At 41.5% G+C, this 12401-nt stretch overlaps 1 protein-coding gene across 1 annotated transcript in view; it reads left to right on the top strand.

The window, feature by feature from the left end:
- Nucleotides 1-11330, top strand: part of tnnt2a (troponin T type 2a (cardiac)) — a 49496-nt gene extending 38166 nt beyond the window's left edge. The window contains exons 10-13 of the mRNA XM_078197954.1: nt 5996-6108; nt 7038-7128; nt 9608-9648; nt 10460-11330. Of these exons, the coding sequence (XP_078054080.1) occupies nt 5996-6108; nt 7038-7128; nt 9608-9648; nt 10460-10508 (294 nt within the window). The 3' untranslated portion in view covers nt 10509-11330. The remainder of the gene's footprint in view (nt 1-5995; nt 6109-7037; nt 7129-9607; nt 9649-10459) is intronic.
- The last annotated feature ends 1071 nt before the right edge of the window (nt 11331-12401 follow it).

Here is a 12401-nt window from a genome sequence, read left to right as displayed (position 1 = left end):
TCTCTTCCTCTTAATTAGTGTTACAATCTCCCTCGAGAACCAAGGTTCCTTATTCCTATTTACTTTGCCTTTAATCCTGACAGGAACATACAAACTCTGCACTCTCAAAATTTATCCTTTGAAGGCCTCCCACTTTCCATTTACATCCTTACCAGAGAACAGCCTGTGCCAATTCACACTTCCCAGATCCCTTCTCATTTCATCAAATTTGGCCTTTTTCCAGTTCAGAACTTCAACCCGAGGACCAGATCTATCCTTATCCACGATCAGGTTGAAACTAATGGCATTATGATCACTGGATCCAAAGTGTTCCCTCACACTCACATCCATCACCTGTCCTAACTCATTTCCCAATAGGAGATCCAATATCACATCCTCTCTAGTTGGCACCTCTATATACTGATGTAGAAAATTCTCCTGAACACATTTTACAAACTCTACCCCGTCTAAACCTTTAACAGTATGCAAGTCCCAATCTATATGTGGAAAATTAAAATCCCCTACTATCACAACTTTGTGTTTCTTGCAGTTGTCAGCTATCTCTCCGCTGATTTGCTCCTCCAATTCTCGTTGACAATTGGGTGGTCTATAATACAACCACATTAATGTGGTTATACCTTTCCTGTTTCTCAACTCCACCCATAGGGCCTCTGTAGACAAGCTCCCTAGTCTATCCTGCCTGAGTACCGCTGTAACATTTTCCCTGACCAACAATGCCACCCCCCCCCCCCCACCTTTTATCCCTCTGCCTCTATCCCGCCTGAAACATTGGAACCCTGGAACATTGAGCTGCCAGTCCTGCCCCTCCTGTAGCCAAGTTTCACTAATGGCTACAATGTCATATTTCCATGTGTCTATCCACGCCTTCAGCTCATCTGCCTTCCCCACAATACTCCTGGCATTGAAATAGACACACCTCAAAAGATTATTTCCACCACACTCAACCCTTCCATTTGTGATTTTGCTTGAACTAACCTGTCTTTTCACCCCTGCTCCACTATCTGCTCTGGCACTCTGGTTCCCATCCCCCTGCAAATCTATTTTAAACGCTCCCCAATAACACTAGCAAACCTCCCTGCAAGTATATTGGTCAACTTGTAGTTTCGGTGTAACCTGTCTCTCTTGTACAGGTCCCACCTGCCCTAGAAGAGGTCCCAATGATCCATGAATTGGAAACCCTGCCCCCTACTCCAGTTTCTCAGCAACGTGTTCATCTGCCCAAGCATCCTACTCCTACCCTCATTGGCATGTGGTACAGGTAGCAATCCTGAGATTACTACCCTCGGGGTCCTGCTTTTTAACTTCCTTCCAAGCTCTCTATACTCACTCTTCAGGACCTCCTCACACTTCCTTCCTACGTCATTGGTACCGATGTGTACCACGACATCTGGCTGATCACCTTCCCACTTTAGAACGCTGTGCAGGCGATCAGAGACATCGCTGACCTTGGCACCCGGGAGGCAACAAACCATGCTGGAGTCTCTGTCCCGACCACAGAACCTCCTGTCCGTACCTCTAACCATTGAGTCCCCTATCACTATCAGAAGTGACGATCACGAGGGGTCACGGGCTCAAGGTGAGAGGGGTGAAGTATAACTCAGATATTAGAGGGATGTTTTTTACACAGAGGGTAGTGGGGGTCTGGAATGCGCTGCCAAGTAGGGTGGTGGAGGCAGACACGCTGACATTGTTTAAGACTTACCTGGATAGTCACATGAGCAGCCTGGGAATGGAAGGATACAAACGATTGATCTAGTTGGACCAAGGAGTGGCACAGGCTTGGAGGGCCGAAGGGCCTGTTTCCTGTGCTGCACTGTTCTTTGTTCTTTGTTTGTTTGTTCTTTGTACTACTGCTCTCCTCTTCTTCCTCCCACCCTTTTGCGCTGTAGAACCAGACTCAGTATCAGAGTTCCAGCTGTCGCAGCCTGTCCCAGGTAAAGCATCTCCCACAACAGTATCCAATTTAGTATACCTGTTGTGGAGGGGTATGGCCACAGGGGAACGCTGCTCTGCCTGTCCTTTCACATTGCCATTTCCTCTCCTTACAGTAACCCAATTTCCTGTGCTCTGCTGCTTGGGTGTAACTTCCTCCCTGAAGCTACTGTCTATATACTTCTCATTCTCCCGAATTAGATGGAGGTCATCAAGCTCCTGCTCCAGTTCCCTAACACGCTTTGCTAGCAGCTGCAGCTGGATGCATCTTTTGCAGGTGCTGTCGTCAGGGATACTGGTGGTCTCCCTGATCTCCCACATCCTGCAAGAGGATTTCACTTCAATGTTTCACTTCAATGGCCAGATTGGTCCATAACTTAGTCAGAATCTGTCCTCTGACACAATGATAGAGGCATTCAGTTTATCTGCACTTTGAGCAGATACTCAGTCGGGTACTATTACTCCATTCTCAATAGTACTAGTGAGAGACCCCAACCATTTACACAGTTGGGCTTCATCACAGAGCTTTGAGATCTGTCACCCTTCATTGAGCACTGAAATGAAGATCAGTGGGATTGGGGGAGGAGCAACAGTATGAATCCAGCACATTCTTCATCGATCCCAGACAAATGTAAAGGATAGAATCCCTAGAGTGCAGAAGGAGGTCATTCGGCCCATCAAGTCTGCACCAACTCTTACCCAGGCCTACCCCATAACCCCATGTATTTACCCCGCTAGCCTATATATCTTCGGATACTAAGGGGTAATTTAGCATGGGAAATCAACCTAACCTGCATATCTTGGGACTGTGGGATGAAGCTGGAGCGCCTGGAGGAAACTCACGGGGAGAATGTGTAAACACCACAGACAATCACCCAAGGCTAAAATTTAACCCAGGTCTCTGGCACTGTGAGGCAAACCACTGTGCCACCATGATGCCGAGGATGCAAATGGCATACCCTGAGAGGAGTTGATAAAGCAAGACCTCCGATATTACCTCCTGTTAATGGCTCATGTAGACATATGCTGTATGATACCTCAATTATACTATAACCAAGGGTAATATTTGATCCCTGCCTTAAGGTCTTACAGTAAAAATTAAAAACAATAATCTGGGAAGGGAAGTGAGTCACTTGAACAAGCAAATACATTGAGGATTTGTGCAAAAGTTAACAATGAGAACTAATTCTTCTACCAGCAAACTTTATTGGAAACTTATTCATGAAGGATTACTAACATTGGAAGATGCAGATGTTGGAAATTAGCTCAAATAATGATATGGAGAATACAACCCATTCACGGCAGGAACCTATTATTCTCTGGAATTATTTAGTTAATCTGCCAAACACTATCTAATATTTATGCTTGATGTAGCTTCCTGAACTTCTTGTACAGTTTTGCATAACACCAACCTGAAAGTATGTGTTTGTTTATACTACAAAGTTAAGTCAATTTTGGATACAAGGTGAGATGTATTAGGTAAAGTATCATTATTTAACAGCTGACTAAAGAATACACATAGGGATGTCAACAAGTGTGAGCTTCAGTATGCTTTTGATAAGAGCATGATTTAGAACCTAAGAACATAATAACTAGGAGCAGGAGCAGCCCACCTGGTCCCTCCAGCGTGTTCTGCCATTCAATAAGATTATGGCTGATCTTTTTGTGGACTCAGCTCCACTTAACCTGCCCTTTCACCATAACCCTTAATTCCTTTACTGTTCAAAAATCTATCTTTGCCTTAAAAACATTCAATGGGGTAGCCTCAACTGCTTCACTGGAATTCCACAGATTCACAACCCTTTGCATGAAGAAGTTCCTCCTCAACTCAGTCCTAAATTTGCTCCCCCTTATTTTGAGGCTATGCCTCCTAGTTCTGGTTTCATCCACTAATGGAAACAACCTCCCTGCTTCTATCTTATCTATTCTCTTCATAATTTTATATGTTTCCATAAGATCCCCTGTCATTCTTCTGAATTCCAATGAGTATAGTCCCGGTCTACTCGGTCTCTCCTCATAAGCCAACTCTCTCAACTCCAGAATCAACCTAATGAATCTCCTCTGCACCCCGTCCAGTGCCAGTATATCCTTTCTCAAGTAAGGAGACCAAAACTGTACACAGTTTTGAAGGGCATAATTGTCTATTCATCAAATGCTCTTATCTGATTATGTGAGGGTTGGTACATTATACATTCAGTATTTTGCCATTGTTCTGTAATGTTGAATTAATAAATACGAATCCTTTAAATAGGATTTAATTTCCATATTTTTAATCGAGCACCGTGACTCTGATTAAGGATTTCATAAACATAATTACTTTGATTAATTTTGCATAAGTTTAAGTTATATTGTTAGTAATTGAGCAATCTAGTAAACAGTAGACTAGTTTTATATAGTTAATGCCAATATTGCTCTTGGCCCAGTTGATAAGTGATTTCCAAGAAAGACCAGAGACAAGTATAATGGAATTATAATGGAAAGCTATTGTTTTGGAGGATAAAGGATTAGGAGTGAAGATTTTATCAAACAATATGTATGTTTTTGTAATAGTTTCAAAGAGTGTACCAGTAGTTAACTATTTAAACAGACAACTGAGTGTAAATCAGAGATAAACTCAACATATCCTGTACAAATGCTTAAGTAGATTCTACTCAACAAAACCATCCCTTCACAAGCAAAATATTATTTTCCTCAGTACTACCACCAAATGAAAACCTAAAATCAGAGATTTGTCAATGAATTTTTTTTAACACTCTAGGAAATATCAATTTTGGGAGAAGATGAATGTTGGAATTTTACTACCCCGCCCGCCACAGGAATCAGAGCAGGCAAAGGGCAGACAATGGGAAGTCCATTGACCTTGGGTGGTATTTTATGGTTTGAGGATGAGTGAGGCCGTAAAATACCACCCAATATTTTGATTGTGAAGGTTTTGTGGAATAGATTCTATTGATAGATTCTAAGTATGTGCTGAATTTATTAGTGATTTATTTTAAGTAATCTGTTTAAACATTTAGCTACTGGTACACTCTTCAGATCTATTACAAACACGTAACTATTGTATACTAAAATCTTCACTCCTAATCCTTTATCCCCAAAAACAATCATTTGTCATTGGGATTGTTACTTTTTAAAAGGCCTCTGGTAGTCAAGTAGGTTTTTGTTGACCAAAGGGTTTATGCCAAGCAAGTCCAATCATCATCTATGCAGATGTCTACACATGATAGGAACTCTGATAGGCAAATTGAATTGTAGACAACCAATCTCACACCAATTCATAGAGTCCTGTCTCTTTAGATCAGTTAAGTCAGCACATACCAGGCATCAAACCTTTCACTTTCTTGAGGAACTTTCTTGACCTATATTGTTCGGCTCTACTCTACAGGTTGTTGCCTGATATGGAGGGCACTAGCTATGAGGAGAGGTTGGAGAAACTTGGTTTGTTCCCACTGGAACAAAGGAGGTTGAGGGGAGATCTGATAGAAGTCTACAAGATTATGAGAGGCATGGACAGAGTGGATAGTCAGAAGCTTTTTCCCAGGGTGAAAGAGTCAATTACTAGGGGGCATAGATTTAAGGTGCAAGGGGCAAGGTTTAAAGGAGATGTACAAGGCATATTTTTTACACAGAGAGTAGTGGGTGCCTGGAACTCGTTGTCGGGAGAGGTAGTGGAAGCAGATATGGTAGTGGCTTTTAAGGGGCGTCTTGACAAGTACATGAATAGGATGGGAATAGAGGGATATGGTCCCCGGAAGGGTAGGGGGTTTTAATTAAGTCGGGCAGCATGGTCGGTGCAGGCTTGGAGGGCTGAAGGGCCTGTTCCTGTGCTGTAATTTTCTTTGTTCTTTGTTCTTTGTACTTGGATACTTTTCGAAATGGAACCACTGAGAAAGCATGTGTTTTCTAACTGAGAGCATTCCATTTCTGGAACTGGGTTGCAAACAATCCGGATCTTTTAAGAAAAGAAGAGCAGGATTTAATTTCACTGGTTAAATTCCAATTTGATTCAAATACAGCAATTAATTATGCGGTGGTATCAAGCTAATCACTTCATTTCCATCAGACTGACAGTCGTAGAGGTGGGAAGAAACAGACTGAGAGGGAAAAGAAGAAGAAGATCCTGGCGGATAGACGCAAAGCTCTAAACATCGACGATCTGAATGAGGAGGAACTGAAGTGAGGATAAACATATTTTGTTGTTTATTTGTTTCACATCCATTTCCTGAGACTGCATCAATGCCATCCTTGATTGAAAAATAAAACTGTCCACCCTTTGGTTTTTCAACTACTCATCGTATTTTGTTGGTGAATTCTCCACTGTCCCATCAGAATTGCAATGGGCAAACAGTGGAAATCCTAAAATTTTAAGTCCATGACATTCGAAAAAAAAATTTATAACTACATTTGTGTGGCTTTAAATTCATCTGCTTTTCATGTCCATAAGACCATAAGACCATAAAACACAGGAGCAGAAGTTGGCTATTTGGCCCATTGAGTCTACTCCACCATTCAATGAGATCGTGGCTGATCTGATCTAATTCTCAACTCCACTTTCCTGCCTTATCCCATTATCCTTGATTCCCTTACTGATTAAAAGTGTACCTATCTGAGCCTTGAACATTCTTAACAACCCAGCCTCAACAGCTCTCTGTGGTAAAGAATTCCATAGATTCCCTACACTTGGAGAGAAGAAATTCCTCCAGATCTCTGTATGAAATGGGCAACGCCCTTACTCAGAGATTATGCCTTCTGGTTCTGGATTCTCACAAGGGGAAACAACGGCCAGAATTCTCCAGCCGTTCACGTTAGCGGGATTCTCTGGCCCTGCGACAATGCACCTCCACCCATGGATTTCCTAATGGCGTGGGATGCCTTCAAGAGGAAATCCCATTGACAGAGCGGTTGGACCAGAGAATCCTGCCACCAGCAAATGACATGCCATCTTCCATCACCAAGAGACACGCAACTGGGAGGCCAAAGATTCTCGCCCAAACTCTCAGCATCTATGTCATTCATAACTTGGACATATTTTTATAAAGGACTTTGACGAAATATAGAACAATATTTCAGGCATTTAACAGAAGTCTATCTTACTGTGTGATCAGGGAAAAAGGCAAGGAGCTATGGAAGTGGCTGTACCAATTGGAAGCAGAAAAATTTGACCTCCAGGACAAAATGAAACAACAAAAATACGAGGTGTGTAGAAATGTGACTATTTTTGCTAGTTAGAATCCTGACAATTAATTTTACCAGCTGCATATAGCCATCATTACATTTCATTTATGATAAATTTGAAAGATATCAGAGTAATAGATTTAATACAAGGCGTGGAACACTTTTCCACTCACCAGTCATGAATTACATATCCCCCAAACCATAAAGCTTTCTCCTTTGTGTCTCAACAACTTGCCTTAACTCCAGCATTCTCTGCTTTCACACACCCCCGCCCCCCCCCAACCCCCCTCCCCACAAAACAAAGTAAAGAATCTTCATAAAGGACAAGTCTATCTAATGTTTCAATGCTGCATACAAATTCTAATAAATGCTGTCTTACATTCTTGGACAGGCGATATGATTGGTCATTGGATTCACAAACCTGAAGCCGATATTTGCCATGTAATAGATTATGTATTATTTCATCAATTTGTTATACAAGTCTATTTTTCATACTTAAAGAAGAAATCCTGTGAATTAACGCTTCCCTTGGGTTCCAGTTGTTTGCTCTGATTTATACCCAGTTTAAGTTCAGTTTTATTCCAGTGAGGTTGGGAGGACACTTGGGCATAACTTGATAATACCAAAATGGGTGCAATATTAACATAGAACATAGAACAGTACAGCACAGAACAGGCCCTTCGGCCCACGATGTTGTGCCGAGCTTTATCTGAAACCAAGATCAAGCTATTCCACTCCCTATCATCCTGGTGTGCTCCATGTGCCTATCCAATAACTGCTTAAATGTTCCTAAAGTGTCTGACTCCACTATCACTGCAGGCAGTCCATTCCACACCCCAACCACTCTCTGCGTAAAGAACCTACCTCTGATATCCTTCCTGTATCTCCCACCACGAACCCTATAGTTATGCCCCCTTGTAATAGCTCCATCCACCCGAGGAAATAGTCTTTGAACGTTCACTCTATCTATCCCCTTCATCATTTTATAAACCTCTATTAAGTCTCCCCTCAGCCTCCTCCGCTCCAGAGAGAACAGCCCTAGCTCCCTCAACCTTTCCTCATAAGACCTACCCTCCAAACCAGGCAGCATCCTGGTAAATCTCCTCTGCACTCTTTCCAGCGCTTCCACATCCTTCTTATAGTGAGGTGACCAGAACTGCACACAATATTCCAAATGCGGTCTCACCAAGGTCCTGTACAGTTGCAGCATAACCCCACGGCTCTTAAACTCCAACCCCCTGTTAATAAAAGCTAACACACTATAGGCCTTCTTCACAGCTCTATCCACTTGAGTGGCAACCTTTAGAGATTTGTGGATATGAACCCCAAGATCTCTCTGTTCCTCCACAGTCTTCAGAACCCTACCTTTGACCCTGTAATCCACATTTAAATTAGTCCTACCAAAATGAATCACCTCACATTTATCAGGGTTAAACTCCATTTGCCATTTTTCAGCCCAGCTTTGCATCCTATCTATGTCTCTTTGCAGCCTACAACAGCCCTCCACCTCATCCACTACTCATAGAGCCCATAGAGGAAATTTTGTAATATTTCTTAATATTATTAAGACGTTCTTTGTAGTTCTTCATGTCAGTCACTTTAAACACTGACTCAGATTTCTAAGAAAACACCAATCAGGATATCCTAAATTGGAAGACTTGCAATCATTGGAAATTCAACAGTTATGGGCGGCATGGTGGCACAGTGGTTAGCACTGCTGCTTCACAGCACAAGGGACCTGGGTTCAATTCCTGGCTTGGGTCACTGTCTGTGTGGAGTTTGCACATTCCCCCCATGTCTGCGTGGGTTTCCTCTGGGTACTCTGGTTTCCTCCCACATTCTGAAAGATGTGCTGGTTAGGTATATTGACCCGAACATGTGTCTCAACAACTTGCCTTAACTCCAGCATTCTCTGCTTGCACACCCCCGCACACCCGCCCCTCCCCCCCCCCCCCCTTGCCTTAACTCCAGCAGAGAATGCTGGAGTTAAGGCAAGTTGTTGAGACACAAAGGAGAAAGCTTTATGGTTTGGGGGATATGTAATTCATGACTGGTGAGTTAAATCTATTACTCTGATATCTTTCAAATTTATCATAAATGAAATGTAATGATGGCGTCTAGGGGAATTTCACAGTAACTTCATTGCAGTGTTAATGTAAGCCTTACTTGTGACTAATAAATAAATTTTAAACTTTAAGATGGATAAAGACGAACTGAATATGATCATGAACTAGAGGAAGGATAATACAGTGGGACAGAGCTAAGTAATGGAGTTCCTTCTTAAATATACCGAGTGGAAACACTGCCATTGAGGATAATGTAGATTTCATTTTCAATGCTGTACTTTCCACTCAGAACAATGTTAGAGAGAGTCAACCTTAACACAGAAAGCTCCAGAAACTAGGACACTATTCAATGAAATCCAGCCTATTTCATCCATCCAGGTGTCTCCCTTATTTGTGCTATTAATCTAAATGTGTTTTTTAAAATTATCTTACAGATTAATGTACTTCGAAATCGAGTTAGTGACCATCAGAAGGTGTAAGTATTTAACAATGCTAAGCCAATAATGAACTATTCCACAAAATTACAAGATCAATTCCCATCAGTTTATGCATCCATGATAGTTTTTATTTGCTTTGCTTGTACATGCAGTTCCATATTATGCCAAATGACTTGAGTTCATACTCTTCTGAGTACAAAAAGTAAACAAATTAACAAGTGAAACAAATTGAGGAGGAGGGGGATACTCCTTTAAAGGGGACAACAAATAAAAAAAACCCAAAGGAAATTTACTAAACTTTAAATCACTATATGGTTCTGGGGAGAAACGATGCACCCCAAGCCCCACTGTGTTGACTTGAATTTATATAAATCCATCAAAATAATCTTCCAATTTGCCGTAATTGATTGACATTCATCCTGATTGCTTCATTTAATTATGTTGTGGCTATGCATTCATTTGTTCTATAAATGCTGAGTCTTTTCCATGATCCATAGCGGAATACTCTAACCAGATTGATTTCTTATTAACTTTCCCTCATTTTCATCCCATTTGGTATTTTTCATTCTCCTACTTTCTACTCCATGAACCTCTTACTGGGCGATTTAATTTAATTGAATACCTCCAGATGAATAACAAAGATATGTTTAAGGGGGCGTTGGATAAGTGCATGAAGGGGCACGGATTAGGAAGATAAGATGCTACGATTAGATTAAGTAGAGTGAGAGGAGGCTCTTGTGGAGCATAAGCACCACCATAGACCAGTTTAGCTAAATGACCTGCTACAAATTCTGTGTGACTTTAAGTGAAGAAAAACTGGAATAACTGGTCATTATTTTCCAACTTTAGCTCAAAGGGACTTCGTGGCAAGGGAAAGGTTTCAGGCCGTTGGAAATAAGTGAAACATGGAAGTGCCTTGTCTTGTGACATTGGGCAGAAACGAGTTTCAACATCTGTTCAATGATCCTATAATTTCAACATCAATGATTCCACTGTCCTCAATCGACTTCCATCACTCACAACCCATTTCTTACTTGTAGAATCTTCGGAAAAGCACTTTGACTGTTGTGGTTTTCATGTCATTCAATATTTTAATATCTTTGTTACATTCTTAACCGTCACAGCAATATTTCTTTACTTGTAATTCAATGTGATCAAGCTTTTGCATAACAGTTGCTTCTTTGTAGTGAATAAAACCTAGCAGTATATTTAAGACCTTACAAAGACAGAAAGTGCATCACTGCAAACCATAGTTATATATCTTACCTGCTTATGGGAGAGCTATTTCAGGATTACTGCAGTGTTCAAGGCTTATCATGTGGACAAAGCTGATGAATGGAAGCATTTGAACATTTCTAACTAATTTGTAAAGAATCTTTCGGCAAAGAAGGACAGATTTTCAAATTTTTTGAGCTAGCGCTTCTCCAGGAAAAGGAAACAATTTACTGCAATTGCAGGGAACAGTGAACATTTGAGCTTCGTACATTACCTAAATTCTAGTTTACAATATTTTAGCATATGTATTGAGACAAAATCTACATGTTGCAGATGTGACAATGCACAGTTGAAAATGCAAAAATGTTGTATTTCAAGGAAGTATTCGTGAGGCATACTTATTAAAACTAAACAAAACATGCTTAATTTCACTGCAGAGCAAATGTCGTTGTCAGCTATAAAATATGATGCATCTCTGCATAAATGAGGCTTAATAAAAAGTGACAAAGACAAATGGATTATGTTAATGTGTTTTTCTTATGCCTTGTTATGGCTTCTTTTAATTATGGCATGTGTGTTTAAATGGTTGAAATCTTGTCTGTAGTCTATGAAAATTAGTTGAAGCTCACTTGTAATGCCATTTTGTTACTGATATCCGAGCTGCAATGAAGAGCATTGGAAGCTTTTTTGGTCTCTGATTTGTCTACTGCCTTGGCCCACAAACCACCATCAACTTCCAGTCCTGTTCAAATAACTACCACTTCTCCTGACTTCCTCCTCTCTGCTCCTGCTGGCTCAAACCCACAAACGCTTTCATCTAGAAGTACAAGGGCAGCTGATGCATGGGAACAGCACCACCTGGAAGTTCCCCTCCAAGTCGCTCACCATCCTGGGTTGGAAATATCTTGTCATTCCTTCACTGTTGCTGGGTCAAAATCCTGGAATTTCCTCCCTAACAGCATTGTGGGTGAGGATGTAGCTACATGACAGGGACTGCAGCAGTTCAAGAAGGCAGCTCACCACCACTTTCTTAAGGGCAATTAGGATTGGGCAATAAACGCTGGCCCAGTAGCAATGCCCACATTCTTTAAATGAATTTTAAAAAACCTCCAATTATTATCATAGAATCATAGAAACCCTACAGTGCAGAAAGAGGCCATTCGGCACAACGAGTCTGCACCAACCACAATCCCACCCAGGCCCTATCCCCATATCCCCACATATTTACCCGCTAATCCCTCAAACCTACGCATCCCAGGACACGAAGGGGCAATTTAGCATGGCCAATTAAGCTAACCCGCACATCTTTGGACTGTGGAAGTGACGCGCATCAATTTGACACGAGGCACAAAGCTTTGGTAAAAGAAGGCTTTTATTAACTAACAATGGAACTATCAGAACTTTAACACACTATCCCAGACTGAAGAGGTCCCGCCCGAGCAGGGGGTCTTATACCTCTCCCAGGAGGCGGAGCCCGACTGGGATGTGCCACAACAGTTACAACCACAGGTGTATCAATCCCACCCTAGCCCAACAACAACATTAGAACAACCCAACAACAACATTAGAACAATCC

The sequence above is a fragment of the Mustelus asterias genome, chromosome 25 (genome assembly GCF_964213995.1).
Source record: "Mustelus asterias chromosome 25, sMusAst1.hap1.1, whole genome shotgun sequence".
Lineage (NCBI taxonomy): Eukaryota > Metazoa > Chordata > Chondrichthyes > Carcharhiniformes > Triakidae > Mustelus > Mustelus asterias.
The sequence above is the reverse complement of the archived record's forward strand: the minus strand, read 5'-3'. Positions and strand labels throughout refer to the sequence as shown.